This window comes from Adiantum capillus-veneris, chromosome 16, assembly GCF_014529385.1.
Source record: "Adiantum capillus-veneris isolate H3 chromosome 16, ASM1452938v2, whole genome shotgun sequence".
Taxonomy (NCBI): Eukaryota; Viridiplantae; Streptophyta; class Polypodiopsida; order Polypodiales; family Pteridaceae; genus Adiantum; species Adiantum capillus-veneris.
The window spans coordinates 62,013,770-62,032,393 of NC_140946.1; the positions used below are offsets into that span (position 1 = coordinate 62,013,770).

Consider the following 18,624-nt stretch of genomic DNA (forward strand, 5'->3'; position numbering starts at 1 on the left):
GCCACGAGAGACAAAATATGAGGATTGCAAGAGAAAGATTGGAACCTATCCAAACGCAACAGTGGAAATTGAACGAGTCCAACAATTGAGGGGCTTGGTGGAAGAAACTCAACAAACATTAGAACCTGAACCCAAACATATCCAGATGTCAGACACAGTGTTTCCCACACAAGTTCAACCTCACAAGAACTACAGGCCGTTAGCTATACCCAGTATCATTCGGGAAGAGAGTGAGGGTAGGACATCTGAAAGTGGACACACACCTTTCCTACTAGAGAGAATGTTTGGTGAGGGAATGCCCGACCCCCTTGAGGAAGTGGAGATTCCATCTTCACCATTCTCTTGTCAGGGTCCTACGTCCCACAAGATGCCATTAAATGTTGCCAAATTGATGGATTTCATGTCTTCAAAAGTTAGAACCACCATCATGTCCAAACTATATAAAGACCCCGAACTAGTCTCAGCTCTTCGAGCCTTCCTCAATGGAGAATTACAGGCCGGATTACCACAGTTTGCACATATGAACAAACCTGACTCGGTAATGAATGAGGAGGAACATTTAGCACCACCATCTGACCTAGCGGGACATGAATCTGTAATTGAAGTACCCATTAACAAGTTGGGGCAATACTTTGAAGGTGATGAATCTAATGCTACTCTACCAATCACCACTAAAGGATTAAATGTAAAGGGAGTCCTTGACGGTGGTGCGGGAGTCAGCATGGTGACAAAGATTTGTTGGGAGTCTATGGGGCGACCTCACCTTGAAGCCACAAGCGTAGTGGTAAAAATGGCTAATGGATCTATTGTTACGCCTATTGGAATGCTTAAGGATCTCAGGATCAAGGTCTTGGGACACAAGGTAAGGCAGACTTTCATTGTTATGGATTTTTCCAAGCATCCTATGTCATTTGAGATGATCTTAGGGCGTCCATTCATGGGGGAAGCAAAAATGGTGCATGACTGGTCCAAAAACCACGTCTACTTACAGTTCCAAGACTCTGTCGTTCGAGTTGATCTTTTAAGTGGTCGAACGCATCCTCTAGGAAATAAATTCATCATTGATAATCGATCAGACACAACAATTCACTCAGCTCCATTACAGTATTGTTACACGTGTAACGAAGACACGGATATTGGGGAGAACTCTCCTTATATGGATATCCTACCCGGAATGGCTGAGTCAGACAATGTGGATTGGGTCCACCTAGCATCAACCATAGACACTTGGGGAAATAGGGGGACGACCTGGGTAACACCTGAGGGGGATGAAATTCCTGTACCCTTAAATATGCTACAAGCAATGCATATCGCTTCCGACAAGACTCATCCTAATGTAACGAAGAAAACATACAAGTGGGTCCCTAAAGCTTCTTTAGTGACCATAGCTAGTGCTAAAAAACAGAAGCCTTGTAAGAAACGTACCACTCGCTCCAAGAAAAGTAAGAAAATGTTGCGATGGATCCCTAAACGACTATTGGAAGCCCAAAGCTACTATCAAGGAAATGATCAGATCTAGGTGCCAAAACGTAGATTGTGCTCTTACCTATCACCTGACACAAGTGAGCCCAATCCCGTAGCTCCAAAACGAATCAATGATCGTGGAAAAGGAAAAATCACAGAATGCTACACACCCGCTCCAGAGCTAGTTTGGGCTCCAAGGCAAAACCAAATTATTGCACCTAGCTCAGGAAGGGGGGAATTCCATGAAGCTTCTAGCTCCTCATGTAAATCCATAGAGGTAAAATCTTCTACATAGCCTCCATCTATAGTAATGGACCTCCATGAAGCTACAAAAGAGTCCACAACTCCCAGTGTTCAAGAATCACCTGATGAACCACTTCAAGTTCGATCTTGGGAGAGTACCTTACCACCCTTGCAGCTTGACGAGGCACCTAGGGTAATAGAAAACTACTGGCAAAAATCCTCACCTATTACCAACTGGAACAATTGGTTTCAAAGGGTGACAAGCTCATTTCAAACGGTATGATCTACCCAAGGAAGGGGGGAGTGTTTGTGGACATCCATCATTCATTTGTTTCCCTCTCAACCTTTCTCCCTGACCTCTTAATCTCCAATCTTAGGGAATGTACATATAAAGCTTTATACTCACAAAAAACAAAAAAATAATAAAGAGCAAGAGCAATTAGCAAACGAGTATGCACATTAAAAGTCAAAACATTGACTCAGACCTACACATGTCACATCTGGTACAGTGAAACAGAAACCTATGCCATAAAACACCTTTGATCCTCATCACTTGAGTGATGGAGGGTAGGTAAGATCAGTACGATAGGAGTGTTTCTGTTTTAGAGTTGAGTGATTAGCGAAGTTCTCTTTTCCCACTGATGTGCCTCCTGGAGGTATTCCTTTTGTTTCCTAGTGTGTACAGGAGCGTGTTGCTATTGGTAGGATTTGGACCTTCATGGAATCTTTATCTCGACTCACTCTTCAAATCAAGCGCGACCATTGACGCAAACAGGTGTTTCTTGTCCATTAGCATTGCCCCTTATCTTTTTGCATCCATGTTTGTCTGCTTTGATTGTGATTGGTAGCATAATATTCAGCGCATTTGCTTAGTATCAAACATTTAATTCAATGTAATCTTTTGTCATAATCAATTGTCTAGGTTTAAAACTCAAGCAGTCCGACTAAGCTAGTTTGACCAAGTTAGGTGTTAGAGATCTTCTCTTAATACCATGGGGAATGCCTTCCTAATAATCAACGGTTACTTAGGTTCTTAATCCGATTTAGGCAGCATTGTGTGAAATGTACTAGGGCTTTCTAGTGGGCTTGACCCTATTGACCTTTAGCTTAAGTATTATAAAGGGAGTTTACTAGTGTGAAGAGCCTGGGGAGGTGTATCAGTGTTATATGACCCCCCAAAGTTACAAAATTAAAATGCTGAAAATGAACAAACAAAAAAATCAAAGTGCCACACTGTAAAATCTTAAGCTGAAAGAGAAATCTCAGCTTGATTTGGTACTTCACTCACATGTATTGCCTATGGTACTTGAGCCCTAGAGGTTCCCAGTGTGGGCGCTTTTCCTTGAAAAGCAAAAAACCCAAGGCATACAAAATAAGCACACACATCAAATTGAATCACTGTGAAAAGACTTTGAGGGGTCAAAGAAAAAGTAATCAGTCAGGCGATGATTTCATGAGAAATTCCTTTTATGGTAGCTTAACTACAAGGTCTTCTAGATATAGCCTCTAGTCAGCCCTCGAACATGAATACTTGGCTCTCGCGATTAAACAACTTAATTGACCACAGAAAATTAAGAAGCTTACCCATGGTATTAATATTCGATCTCTAGTGCCTTTCGACCGTCAAATTGGCGACCCCAGACTTGTTTAATTTTTTACCTTTACATCTGTTTATGCATTTGATTACATTGCAATTTAATGTTCATTGCTGACAAATTGTTTGAAATTCTTTTACCAATCAATGTGTCTACCTAAAACTGCATATGCTTTTTAATCACTTATGAAAATGCAATTACCGTGCCAATGTTGTTTGATTTTCCAGTGACTGAAGAAGGCTAAGGACATTCATCTCAAATGCTCTTCCACCTCGACGAACGAGCTTCAACTCAATAGCTTCCGAGGACGGAATCTACATCAGGAAGGGGGCATGTTAACCCTCACGGCTCACGGACACCCCATCACGTATGACGGACGTGGATTATGTATTTGGTAGAGTCAGGTACCGGGCTTGTCGGACCAATAGGAAAAGGGTAAGAGTGATCGCCGATGAGAGGCGCACTCTAACTGGGACATTCAAGGGATTAGTTGGCTAAGCATGGGCGCCCAAGTGTGAATGGGGTGAGCTCATATAAAAGCCAACTAAACCTAAAATTCACTCATTCTCTCATTTGTGCAATAGAAGAGTGCTCTTGCTCCATCTCCATCTCCATCTCCATCTTCTTCTTCTTCTTCACCTCCGTGTGTGTGTGTGTATGAGAGAGAGAGAGAGAGAGAGGGAGAGTGTGTGTGCGATCGAGCATTACGAAGGCACGACGGCGGCGAAGCGGTTGAGCGCGGCACAACTGCAGCTTCTTCTTCATCGCGGCGAGGAATCCACTACGAAGGCGAGCCTACAGCGGTGAGTGACACACCCTTTGCTCTCTTGAGCTTGCTAAGTTTAGGCTTGTTGTGTGCTTGGAGCCATTTGTGGCTCGCACACGGTGTATCGGCAAGTCCTTTGCTTCGACAGTGCGGCAAGGAGCGCACATAGTGCAACAGGTATTGGGTGGGCTATAGGTCAAGACGATGATGAAGGGCACAGGTATGCGGTTGCATTTGGAGGAAAAGTACCCAATGCTCGCTAAAGAGGCTACCAGTAGCCTGGAGAACCATTAAACTGCTATGTGGAAGATGGTTAAATGATGGTTTGGACCATATATAGTACTTCATATTTATGATAATGCGACCTAGAAGCTGGGCAAGCTTGATGGCACTGAGCTTGTTGGGGCTCGGCAACACATGAAGAAAAACAAGCTAAAGATTCCTCATAAGGCTTAATACAAGAATCAGACTCAGCAGAATAACACAGAGACAAGATCAGACAGAGCAAGGAGGAGAGATTAGGGTAAACTCAGAACTCGTATTCGTCTTCAAGAAAATCTTATAGCTCGAGAGATCATCTCTTCAAGTCGTCCTCTAAGCCCATGAATTATCCAACACGAAACAGTTGTAACTGCCCAAAAGAAGTTCTTGGCCAAATATCTGACTAAGCAAAAATCCGACTCAGTATAAATCCGACTTCAGATAATTTCAGACTCAACAGTATCTGATTCAGCAGTAATCCAAAATCTGACGCAGCAACATCGAACTGACCAGAATCCGACTGACCAACATCTGACTGACCTGAATCCGACTGACTAGCAAAACAGATCTGACTGACCACTAAATTGTCATACTGATGTGCATGTCAACACATGGCACGTCCCGGTGGTGGATTTCTCAAAAATCCGACTCGGATCCACACATCCCTTGATCAGAGTCAAATGCCTTATCCCAAAGTATCAATGCTAATATCCCTATATGATGCAAAGTGTAGTGCCTGGAACTTAATCCAAGATACACAACATACACCATACAAAACAACTAGACACCGCCCAATAATTCCCAAAAAACTTACATTGATATCCCAAAGTATTGCGCAGTACCTCACTAGATCAAGTGAATTACTTGTGCACCAATATATAGCAACATGCCAATACTCCAACATCATCATATACAAACACATCCAATCCTCCTCATAGAAGATAAACTTGTAAAACCAATAATCAACAATCATACTGAATCTTCTTGAAAATAAATTCAGCTTCAAGAACATCTTCATCTCTGCAAATTCTGATATCTGCATCAAAAATTCAGAATTCTGATATTGCATCCAAAATATTGTATCCGTTTGAAAATCTGCAATATCTGCTTCATGCAAATAGACAAAACTCTTCCAACATTGAGTTAGAATTATCTCCAAATCTGAAATAAAGTCCTTCTCTTCAAAATCAAGAATTTCAGGTAAATCAGAGATAGAACAACTCCTTCCATAGGAATCAATCATTCCATTCAAAAAACTCTCTAACTTTGTCATGGAAAAACATCCAAAATTTCATATCCCTTTGATTTCCACGTGACTTTTGCAAAATCAAGGAAAAAATTGTTTCTGCCTGATCATCAATCTGCAAAATCTGTTTTAAACAATATGAAATATGGATCATCGAGTCATTAGCCTCAACATTGTGCATCTGCAAAATATGATTTGCAACTTCTGCATTGAGAACATCAGTAACATCTACTTCAAACGTAGAAATCTGATCGTGAAAAACTCCACAAGTTTCAATATTTGCAACTTTTGACTTTGAGAATAAGCTCATACAGCTAATATACATCTCCATAATCAGCTTTAGCCACCAATTTGCAGCAAATAACACTTCCAACAAATCAAATTGCACTTCATAATGACCTGGAATTGGTTCAAGATGAAAAAACCTCTTTGCAACCATCAAGCAATGCGTCGTCAACATCTGCAACATCTTACAACACTGATACTTTGCTTCAAAATCTGAGTTAGGCTCCAAAAACCAACTTTCTTGAATTTGCAAATTCAGAAAACAACCAATCTGATCTTCTTTTGCTTTAATCTGAATTGATTCAGAGAGATAAAGCAGAGTAGTAGCATCATCCTCACACAAATTTGGCAAACCTACAATAGTTTGCTCAAGTTCCTCCCCAAAAACATCATAAAAATCTGAGTTTGTCTCTGAAATCAAACAAATTTGTTTTTGCATTCCAAGAAATCTTGGAGTTTGCTGCATCACATCAGATTTCGAATCAAGTACTTGCGACATTATTTTTAGATCAGAAAATTCCACTCCACCTATCAAAAAATCTCTATGTTGGTCCATAGGATCACTTCCATAGTACGTCTCAGGCTTCAAAATTGGATCAAAAACTTGCTCAGAATCAACAAAAAACATATCAGCATCAATGCCATCTCCCTTACTTAGAACATGAAGTCTTCCACATTTAGGGTGACTACCCCGATCTGATTTTGGACACTCAGATTGACTCCCCTGATCTGATTTTTGGTGATGTTCAGTCCTACCTTGGTGAGTGGAAGCATGCATTGATGTTGTGTTTCCATCTTGCTCCAATAGGTCAAGAAAACTTGCAAAAATAATGGTTTTTGCAACATCAGAGTATTCTCTAGGAGGACTTGGAACTGAAATTTGATATGGTTTACAAGCTGAATTTTCAAATCTGAGACTATCTGATGCAAAAACATTGCTTCTACACATGTTTTCAACATCATGGTTGTTATTTGGATGTATGTGGTGAAGAACTTTCCCATTTGGTGGAATTTCTGATGTCGGATTAGGGGTATCTATGGGTCCTTGGTGGCTCCTTTGGATCACTCCTCCCACTTGTACTCCCTTTCCCTGACATGTTGACACGCCCATTGGGTAGTCCCACTCATCATCCTCATCCTCGCTCAACTCAGACACCTCCTCAAAAACATCCCTCAATTTCTGACATGCTTCTCGCAAACAACTCACTTTCTTCCTACTTGCACATGACTTCCGTCTTTCCCCTTTATGATCAGCAAGCCACTCATATGCACTCTCCAACTCATACTCTAGGTCATCTAGCTTGTCTAATGCCCTCTCCATCTCTTCAAAGCATGATGCTTTATGCAAAAAATTTACAACTTTGCGAAGCTTTCTACACAATCTGACCATGCACCATTTTTTGCACTTCTCTCCCTTTGAGCACTCATCAACCATAGACGGACAAGCATCCACCTCATGCAGCCTACTCATGCAAACCTCACATTTCTTCTTCTTCTTTTTACCCATTTCCAGAAATCAAAAATCAGATAACAAGTTAGCCCTCATATTCAGTGCACCACACTGAACTGAGACTACATGTAATTTGAAAGTGGAGAGCATAGGATACAATACCTAGATCCACTCCCATCTTGACATATAGGTGCTTCATCATGCTATACAAATTCTAAAATCAGAAATTCAGGTAAACTTTGTGCAAAATTTGAAATAACTCTTACTTGAAACACTCCAAACTTCTCAAGGATTCTTGCACTGCGCAAGTTGTCTGAAATAAATCCCAGCTACAGTTCTGATTCAGCAGCACAAATAGAGTTGAATTCAGCAACTTCACATTTTGATTCAACAGTGTCAGGTTGAATATGCAGGTTCAGATTCAGCAAATTGGATCCTCTATCTTGCAGCCCTTCACGAGACAACCCCTATTGCCTCTCTCACTTGGTACTTTGCTTCATCTATTTGCACTTCCAAGAAACCACATTGTCCACCATCTGCTCTACAATCGCAATCGCTCATGCTGCTCATGGCCCAAAATGTCAACACGCCACAGCACTAGACCCACTCTCAAGCCTCCATTAGAGTGAATGGTACGACTCAGGGACAGTCCCCCAATTCTCTGAATTGCTGAAAATCTGAATCTACAGATGAATGTTGGGGATGGATGATGCCCCCTAAGGCAACATCAAATGGTCTCTCTGACATGCAACATCTCCCAATGGAACACACAACCCAACTCACGCAATGCCAGCACAGTAATACATCAGGCACAACAACATAACAGGCTCAGCAGAGAAATAGGCTCAGTAGAGAAACAGACGCGGCAGAGAGACAGACTCAGCAGAGAGATAGACTCAGCAGGATCGCCAAATGTGTTGGGGTTCGACAACACATGAAGAAAAACAAGCTAAACATTCCTCATAAGGCTTAATACAAGAATCAAACTCAGCAGAATAACACAGAGACAAGATCAGACAGAGCAAGGAGGAGAGATTAGGGTAAACTCAGAACTCATATTCGTCTTCAAGAAAATCTTATAGCTCGAGAGATCATCTCTCCAAGTCGTCCTCTAAGCCCATGAATTATCCAACACGAAACAGTTGTAACTGCCCAAAAGAAGTTCTTGGCCAAATATCTGACTAAGCAAAAATCCGACTCATAAGAAATCCGACTCAGTATAAATCCGACTTCAGATAATATCAGACTCAACATTATCTGATTCAGCAGTAATCCAGAATCTGACACAGCAACATCTGACTGACCAGAATCCAACTGACCAACATCTGACTGACCAGAATCTGACTGACTAGCAAAACAGATCTGACTGACCACTAAATTGTCATACTGATGTGCCTGTCAACAGAGCTCAAGGTGCCTATTTGCAGGGAAAAGTGTTAAGTTGTTTAAGCAACGAGATGGTGGGATTAATATTGGATATTTCAACAACAGATCAACCTCCTGAAGACAGTGCTATGTATGCATCAGACGATGAGTCTGATGATGCTCTTGATGATTCTTCATAAGTGCAGTTGGCACAGACCAGAGTTTGTGCAGGTTCAAGGGGGTGGATGTCATTCAGCTCCACTCCCATGCCAAGAAAGATACCAAAAAAATGCATGTCAAGCTTATTTGAAGTTTACTTGATTAATGAACAATGTTCGAGGCTTGGTAACAGGTCAAGTTTAATGTTGAATGTATGTCAAATGCGGTTTAAAAGGCCAATTGATGCCTTGGTGATGCTAAAAAGGACTATGCTTTAAGAGAGCATAGATGGGATATTATGATCTAAAACTATAGTAATTGAAGTGCTCTACTGACCTGTCTTTATGGCTTGTCCATTGGAGCTACGGTGCAGAAGTTATGGCAGTTTGAAGTTTGAGCTAATTGAAGATCTGTACCGGATTGGGCAACTGCAATTGAGGGGATAGAAATGAAATGAGTGCATGGGCTTAAAGTGCTCACTTTGTGGAGCGTGTCGGTCTTTTCAAATCAGCGATCAGAGTTCTGGCTAACCACGGGCTCATCTTTTGGGCCACTTGCTCTCACAAAATGGTATTGAAGCGGATCCTGAAAAATTGAAGGCTTTAGTTTTGATGGATCCTCCCACCGATGCGATAGGTTTGGCTTCTTTTGTGCACAAACTCAAGTATTTGGCTAGGTTCTTTTGGACACTCTCCCAATATGTGTACCCCCTACAAAAGTTGAGCCAACAGGTTCATAGTTTTCGATGGACTGAAGATGCACAGGTAGCCTTTGATAAGGTGAAGGAAATATTATGTCAGCTACCTATGGTGTGTCCTCCTAACAATGAGGATGCTTTTTATGTGGCCTGATGGTGGGTACGGTTTCCATAGGTGCCGTATTGATGCAAAAGGTAGGTAAGTTCCACAAACCAATCTATTTTGGTAGCAGAGTGATTAGCCCAAGGGAGAGATCATATACAGAGGATGAAGAGTGGATGATGACCTTGGTCTTTGCCTGATGCAAGTTCAAAGTGCATTTAATCGTGCAAAAGTTTTATGTGCTCGCATCTAACAATTTGTTGCCTGAGGTGGTGCTTCATCTACAGCTAGGGAGAAGAATAAAGAAATGGGTACTAGAATTGCAGGAGTTTGAATTCGAGTTTAAAATTGATCATACGAGTAGGTCTCATTTGGCAGATATCTTGGTCAACAAGGATGAGGACCTACCCATCTACCTGAGGGTGGTGAAAGAGGATGTTGCAGAGGAACCAGATCTGAAGGAAGCTTTTACCATGTGGTTTGATGACGCTTATAGAAGAGTTGTGCAGAAGGTAGGAGGTGGTGTGGTCATTCAGGATCCCCATGGTGCAGTATATTTTTCCAAGTCCTATGATTTGGAGGGTGTTCACATGCATAATGAAGCAGAATACTTGACACTTCACTTGGGGCTCAAGCAATGTGTCGAGTTTGGCATCTCCAGGTTGGTAGTTAAGGGTGATACCCTCTTAGTTATCAAGCAGCTTTTGGGGCAGTGATGACAGAGGTAAAAAGAGATTCTCTCAAAATTTGGTAGTTAAGGGTGATACCCTCTTAGTTATCAAGCAGCTTTTGGGGCAGTGATGAAAGAGGTAAAAAGAGATTCTCTCAAAATTTGGTTTTTTCCATTAAAAAAATGTTAAAGTTCTTTGAAGAAGTGCAGTTCAAGCATGTCAGAAGAGAACAGAATCAAAAGGCGGATCGATTAGCTAGCAGTCGATTGCAGACTCAAGTATCAAGTCTATATGTGGCACCGGCTACTTATGCAGGTAGGGAAACCCTCAAGGAGGTTGATGATTTTTTGAGTACAAGTCAATGTTTGGAGGGGTTATCAAATCTGCAAAAGAGAAGAATTGTTCAAAAGGCACCGAAATTCACTCTAGTGGGAGAAGATTTGATGACCTACGGAAGATACGGAGTGTTGAGAAGAGTTATTTACAAAGAGGAGATTGGCATGGTATTGGAACAGTGTCACAAGGAAAGTGGTCATCAGGGTAAGGATCAAGTTTTGTTTTGCATTCTAAGAGGTGGTTTCCGTTGCCTTCAATTGTGCGAGATGTGCACTACTGGTGCAAGACATTCCATCCGTGCCAAATGATTGGTGAAAGGAGGTTAGTAACTGAACCGCAAGGGGCTATCATAGCTCAGGATGCGTTTGAGAAGTGGGGGTTGGATGACATCGGTCCATTGTCCAAGTTTGCAAGTGGTAAGAAGTACATTGTGGTGGCTATTGATTACCTTACCAGGTGGGTTGAAGCAAAAGCGATAAAGGAGGTAAATGCCCTTACAGTTGCTCAATTTGTTCTTGATTGCATATGTTGCCACTTTGGAGTTCCTAGGGTGCTCATTTTTTATCGGGGTCAGGGTTTTAGAAGCAAACTAGTGCGTGCACTAGTGGAAAAGTTGGGTATTCAGCATAGATTTTCATCTCCATACCATCCTCAATGCAATGGTTATGTTGAGATTGCAAATGGAAAAATCTTCAAGATGCTCACAAAGTATATATACAAACAGGTTGAAGAGTGGGAAGCTAACCTTGATAAGTGTTTGTGAGCATACATGACCTCTTACAAGGTGGCTACCAACTTTACTCCTTATGAGTTGGTCTATGGCAAGGAAGCAGTGCTGTCTTTTCGTGTACAGCTATGTGCACTAAAAGGTATGTGGCGGATTAACAAGTCTCACCAAGATGTTTTGCAGGATAAGATAACCAGTCTTGAAGCCCCGAAGATGGATCGTGAGGCAGCAACAAATTTCTATGTGAAGCAGCGGGAGAAAATAGTAGCAAAGTTCAATCAGCATTTGCCAGAGAAGCAAATAGAGAGGATTTGGTGATAAAATATGAGAGCTATCTGGATTTTACCTTCCAGAAGAAGTTTAAGAATAAGTGGATAGGGTCTTACAAAGTTCATCAGGACTTTTCTAATGGCACTTATTTGTTGATGCGGATGGATGGTCGTCTTCTCAAGAATAGGGTGAATGGTGGACGTCGCAAGCCATATTTTGAGAGGGGATTGGTGCCAGTAGAGCATCAAGTTTTGGTAGAAGGGTCTGGGCAACCAACCTGAACAGGGTTTACACTAGCCGCAAATAAGACTTTGTACATACAATAGGTTTTTTGGTTTGCTCACAATTTTGAATAGTGTTTGCCAGTTTTTGCAGTTGGTAGAAGAATAAAGATGCTTTTGTTTGAACATGAATGTTCAACAAGGGGGTTGGGCAATGAGAGTGTTACCGTTCTCCGAGCGAGGTTTTCCGAGCGATCCTAGTTTTCGAGTAAGTCTTGGCGGAAGGGTACTCCTATTAGACAAGGTGGTCTGAGTCACTTCAATACATGCTCCTATTCCGTTCTCGAATACATATTGACAAGAATGGATTTTGTTACTTGAAAAGGACATAGAGAACTTTACCTACAAGAGGATACATACTGCATTGATCAATACGAACGGAATGCCTAAATCAATTGTTTATTTATATACACCCTAATCTCATGTCTAGAGAGAGTGTGTGTGAGAGAGAGAGAATGCAAGATTGCAACAATAACAATACACATTTAAATGGAAGACTTTTGGATACTAAATTTTTGTTATAAAAAAGACATAACAGATTATAGTTGAAAATAAGGATTTCATGTACGATCAATGAAACAAATGTCACAATAATTTACAATGATTCACATTCATCATCAATGTAAAGGTTTCGAATGGAGCGGCGCTCTTCCCGTTCCATGTCGAATCGTTTGTCTCTACACATGCTCTTTGCCATTTCTTCGGCATACACGGGCAATTGACTTTTCATGGAAGGAACAAACGAGATCTTAATACATATCAAGAAATCCATACAAAGGAAAATAATTAACATATTCAAATATAACATCTAATACATAACATTTCCAATGTAAAATGTGTTTCCTAAATTGTGAGTATTCCATATATTGTCACCAACCATGATAAAACAAAAGCATATCCAAATATGGCAATAGAAGCCAAACATCACATAAGCATATATTGAAATACTACTATTTACCTAGAGCTGGCAATAAATTTCTATAACAAAAAATCCATACAAAGGGAGAAGATTAACATATGAACAACATAACATCCAAGAACATAACATGATAACCGAAGCAACTATGTTCCAAAACCAATGAGTTTTACATAAATGTCACTCTGCGACAAAACAAGAGCATAATTAAACATGGCAATACAAACCAAACATCACATAAAAACAAACCACACTTTGAAGAAGTCCATAATAGTAATAGTCTCAAGAGACAAGGGCCTCACTAGTCATATGGATTGAAACCTGCAAGTGGATCCACCTCATCATCTGCCTGCGGCCTACTAACATCGTCATGGCTGCTCTGTTGCATGTAAGCCAAAAGGAGAGGCTCTACATACGTGGTCATCAAGAATGTATCCACATCGATAGATTCACATACTCTACCAGTGTGCATGCATGTCTTAAGAATAGGTGCAATACCACATCCCATCTCAATGCACACACCACCTCGACGACAGTACAGGTATACAAAGCATGCTAAAAATGTATGACTCCTCTCTAGTCCCCCACGCCACTGCTGTCCAACGGGGTCCAAAGCACGCAAATCATCCGGAAGATAATGATAGGCGAGAGTATCTAAAGGATGCATGCCAAAGGACTCAAAGAGGGGTGTACTCTCTGGAATGAAAATAGGAGGATCTGTAGCTCGGCGTTGAACCATAAAAAGCATTGACGTAGAACACTAGCAACAAAAGATAATAATATCCAATTAAACCTTAATTTAAGAAACACATGTAGTTTTGAGCATTTGAACGTAATATAATCATCTCTATACTCACATCTGTGCGAATACCACCAATCTCCTTGTATCCATATGTAGAATGGTGAATGACAACCACTCGTGAATGACAACCACTCGTAGAATGGTGAATGACAACCACTCGTCTCACTATCTCCTTGTATCCATATGTAGAATGGTGAATGACAACCACTCGTCTCACTATCTCCAAATCGTAAACATGAACATAGCGCTCAATCCACCCAATTGTGGAATCAGCTATAATATAATTGCACCATCTTAGAAAAGTTTCAATAAGTAGAAGCCAAAATAAACATAAATGTTAACAACTATTAACGTTAACAAATACCTTCCCGAGAGGCCATCACCAATAACCATCCCAAGTCTGCCAAAGTAGATGTTGCCAAAGCAATCCCATAGCGCACATGGTCCTCAGAAACAAAATCCCAAGTGGGACAAGGATCGTCACCACCTTGAGTGCCTCCAAATGGCAAGTCAAGGAAAATGAAGTCAGCTGCCCAATCCACAGCTTTTCCCCTCTTTGTATAATTAACCCCTAAAGGATTATTTTGCTTGATGAACTCGTGGACACTATAGAAGGTATCATTTTTTCTTCCTCCCGCAAAATCCTTCCCGATGGTAATGTAATCACCAACCACTACAATGCTTTTGGGATTCTCAACATGAGGCGTGTATCCCAAAGAATGCGCTGCAAGATAAATAAATTGTGTAGTCCTTTTGGAAAGCCTCTTTTGACCTTTAAGAGAATTCCCTTCAGGATCACAAGAGCATGATATCAATAAGGTTTTCCTCTCAAAACACATACGGATAAGAGAATAGAGAGAGAAAGAGAGAGAGAGAGAGAGAGAGAGAGAGTCTTTGTGTATGTTTGCACACTTGCACACATAAATGCAAAGAAATCAGGTGGATACTTGAGAGACATACACACATAGACTAATGTATGCAAAAACATGATATGTATATATATATATATAAGTACTTACATGCATACAGAGACATTTATATATGTATGTATACGTACACAAGTAAGTAGGTATGTATATTTGTGAGTGCATGTGTATATAAACACTATTAAAATATTTACTAAAGAATCAAAATAGATGTGGATCTTGGAATTCAAACCTTGAGTGCAATCCTCTGTTTCCAAGTCCTCTGTTTCCAAGTCTCTGAAATATAAAAGGACTTTTGGCTTTCAACATCAATCCTTTGTTTCTCAACATGCTTCTCTTTTTTTTTATCTACACAACATTAGAATAAAGAACAAAACATTATTGAATACCAACAAATCATATTTACATTTAAAGAAACAAGGCAAATTACAAGACATAATACATGATTCAAAACATCACTTATACAAAATTTCAAATTATCATACTCTTTCTTTGGTCCACTTCTTTTGGAACCATGGTTGATATTTGTGAATAGAGCTCCTTCTCTCTATTCAAAACATGACCTCCTTCAAGATCTATCTACCATGGACAATTGTCAAGCTCGTGTACATTGATGCATAGCACGTGGGTACATACAAGTCTCTTCATTCAGGATCAAAAGCCATTGCTTTGCCCTAACTGGAATACTTGGCACATGACCTTTTCCTTGCAAGCAAACAAAGTACCTACCATGGACAATGAAACAACTATCAAAGACATGATTTTATCTTCGTTTTGAAATTAAAGTAACTATCAAGTAAATTCATTCACACATCTTCACCTAAAAAGTAGCCTCATAGAAGCTTTCAATATCATATCCTCTTTCTTGAGAGGTTTATCATTGCTCTTATTCTCCTTTGGCTCTCCTCAAACCTCAAGAGGAAATAGATATGTCCTCATCTCTATCTTCACCTCTTCATAGAAGTCAAATAGGGAGAGATCAAGAGGCACAATTACCCCTCCCGGCACATCCATAAAATCGACCAGCACCTCCTTAGCTTTATGGTATAACTTCTCAAGCACAGCTTCTCTTCTAAGCCAACTTTAAGAAGAAAACATAAATTCATGTATTATTTTTGTTAGCCTATAAACCATGCAATGTATACAATCATCAAAAATGTTAGGAACTCATTGTCTATAAAGGTGATCCCCTCGTGCAAGGCCATACATAGATTTTGTTGCTTTGTTTGCCTCCAACAAAGTCAACCAAAAGATTTTTGACTCCATTTGAACATCACATAAAGCCAATAAATTCAATTTCTCAAGTAAAACTTTCGGGCCCCCACTTGAGAGACCATACTTTTGACATCCAAGTATCTCCATGCTTGGGATCGACAATATTAAGGATCTAAAATTAACTTAGTGAAGTCAATAATTTATCTAAGCAAAGTAAATACAAACATATAGTTGTTCATTGAGAAAGACTCACCTTTCCAATCCTATCACCATATCTTGAAGCCAAATCTTCATTCTCCTTCTCTTCAAACAATCGAAGCTCTTCATCTGACATTTTTAGTTTGCCTCTTCAACCTTCTTGTTTAGTGCTTTACTTATTTGCACCTAGAAAAACAAGCGAAGGAGTCAAATCCATTGTGACAAGCATAGCAATACTAAATTCATGTTAGAAATATATGCTACTTAAAACTTACATTAAAAACTAGCTTTCCGAGATATCTACGTGTAAGAGGATACCAAGGTTCAACACCCTTGGTACTCTTCTTTCTGATACGTGCAATCAACATTCTATCTCTCTCAGGTAGGTCTTTAAGGTACTCCCCATGATAAGCAGAACAAATATTTGCACAATTTACTAGTTCATCCCTCAATGTTGTGCTCACCAAAGCATGTGTATTCAAACTACATGTTCAAAAGCAAGATAAATTCACATAAACATAAGAAAACTTGAGAACTATCATAACCAAAAAGATAAGGAAGGAGACTCACTAGTTCATCCTCTGTAAACTTGTAAGAAGGGCAATCTCACTAACCCTGGTAGGGTCAATAATAGTACAAAGCACACGACAATGCTTCACTTTTGTTTCTTTGAAGCATTCTTTAATAGCAGATGTCCGTGCCACGGTACGATGGTTGCCTTCCCAAACATAGAACATGTGACCCATTAGTTCCTAAAGTTCAGGTTTCAGAATGAGATCAACTTCAAACTCTTTGTTAACCTCATGCCAAATAGGATCCCAATCCCTCTGTATTGCTTCATCCACAACTGAAACTTCTTTGTCCCTCGTCCAAATGGACACAATAAATGCTCCTTTCTCTGCCACATAACCCTCTCTAGCAAATGCTATTTTCAAGCCCAAAAGATCATCACGAAGACCCCTAACCCTTGCATAAGGAATTAGTCTACAAAGAGGAATGGGTGGACAATGTTGGCAGCTGAACATCCTTGTTTTCTTAAGAATGTCCTCTCCCATGTCCATGTAAATCTTGTTCTCTTCATTGGATGGCTCTACAGATGGTACCTGTGGCCTAACAACATAAGGGACAATCATCATACTTGCAACCCCTGAAGCATCCAGATTTTGGCTCTCAACCTCTTCCTCAACATCATTTTGCTCTAGCAATGAAGTGTCCACCACTCTGCTTATGTCATCTTGACTCTCTTGTTGCATTGAGTCTACATTAAGTTGAGACGGTCCTCTGGTTTTCCTCAATCGCTTACGACCTGAAGAACTGCAAAGAGAAACAAATAAAAAGTATCCCAAATTTATAAAAAAAACAAATTGAAAAAAACACCCCAAAAGCATCCCAAATTTTTAAAAAAAAAACAAATTGGAAAAAACACCCCAAAAGCATGCCGCGTCAGCGCGGCCTACTTTTGAGGTGTTTTTTTGCAATTTGCATGCCATTTATACTCGCAACTTAAATTGGCCAAATGCAATCCTTTTCTAATTTTCACCACTAATTACCATTATAACCTGATCATGCATTTAATTACAGTACTGTGCAAGCTATATAGGTACAATCTTGGCTAGAAGATCGCGACCTGCAATGAGCTACGTCTCATCATTAATAAGTATTTCATTAATAAACCATTATCAGCAGCAGCAGCAAAGCTTTAATCAACTCAACAGCATAATTAATTAATGGAGAGGCCAACAATTGTAAATTGCTAGACAAAACAGCAAATTTGGCGACTTGTAGACATTCAGGTAGTAGCAGGATTCGAAAGAGAGAACCGTGCATAGCATTGGAAAAGCCAAAGGGCTTGTGAGCGGGCAAAGTCGAGCATAGGAGCAATTGAAGCAGCTGAACCGAAAGCTCTGCACAGCAAGTCGGCAGCAGCAGGTCGACACCAAGGAGAGGCAAAAAATCGGGGCAGCAGAGGTTGAACGAGCTACCCCCCTAGCAATTGTAAGTTGCTAGACAAAACAGAAAAAAACTTTCACTGAAAGCAACCTTGGCCTAACCCAGTTATACATACATTGCAAAAAATGCATTTGAAGAGAAGGCATACTGAAACAAGAGCATTCTCCAGAGCATCATGCTCTTCAAGAACTTGTTGTGCCTGCAAGAAAGCATGACATTCGGCATACATCATCCCTATTTTAATTTCCCCTGACTCATCATCTCATCATTGTCTTGCATAGTTCCACCTACCCCTGGTTGGGCATATCCAGCAACAACTGTTGACATTTTTTTAATGGCTCTTCACATGGCATACACACTGACCAAAGCATGCCAAGCATGATGTCTTTTCCCCACAATCCTCGACTGAAAATCTCATTTTGATTTTGCTGGCCCATGTGTAATGCCATCATTCCTTTTGTTGCCCACATCTTAATAGAAGCCCTTGATTTGCACACGATCAAAAGAGCTGCACATGTCCTGGCCCTGATCAGTTGTGACACAGAGGGTCGCGCCTTGACATTCGGGCAGCCAGTAGGATTCGGGCAGCAGTCACACAATTCGGCCCAAACACAAATCAACATCCCCTGTAGATATTGTCAGGCCACAATTTTGTGCCATGTTTGAGTATTCAAAGATCAGGTTGCCATCATCCCTCA

At 40.4% G+C, this 18,624-nt stretch overlaps 1 protein-coding gene across 1 annotated transcript; it reads left to right on the top strand.

Annotated features, from left to right (window-relative positions):
* The first annotated feature begins 10,487 nt into the window (after positions 1 to 10,487).
* On the top strand, positions 10,488 to 11,686 carry LOC147439153 (uncharacterized). Its single transcript, XM_086483975.1, has 3 exons — positions 10,488 to 10,808; positions 10,877 to 11,125; positions 11,552 to 11,686. The coding sequence occupies exons 1-3, from the start codon at positions 10,488 to 10,490 to the stop codon at positions 11,684 to 11,686; spliced, it is 705 nt and encodes a 234-aa protein (XP_086340101.1).
* The last annotated feature ends 6,938 nt before the right edge of the window (positions 11,687 to 18,624 follow it).

What these genes read in the sequence shown, in the direction of transcription:
- LOC147439153 (XM_086483975.1), top strand. Translation starts at nt 10,488, where the DNA reads ATGTTAAAGTTCTTTGAAGAAGTGCAGTTCAAGCATGTCAGAAGAGAA. An exon ending in ACAAAGAGGAGATTGGCATG is followed by an intron (nt 10,809 to 10,876) that starts GTATTGGAACAG and finishes TTGCATTCTAAG; the next exon opens with AGGTGGTTTCCGTTGCCTTC. An exon ending in AAGCAAAAGCGATAAAGGAG is followed by an intron (nt 11,126 to 11,551) that starts GTAAATGCCCTT and finishes GATGTTTTGCAG; the next exon opens with GATAAGATAACCAGTCTTGA.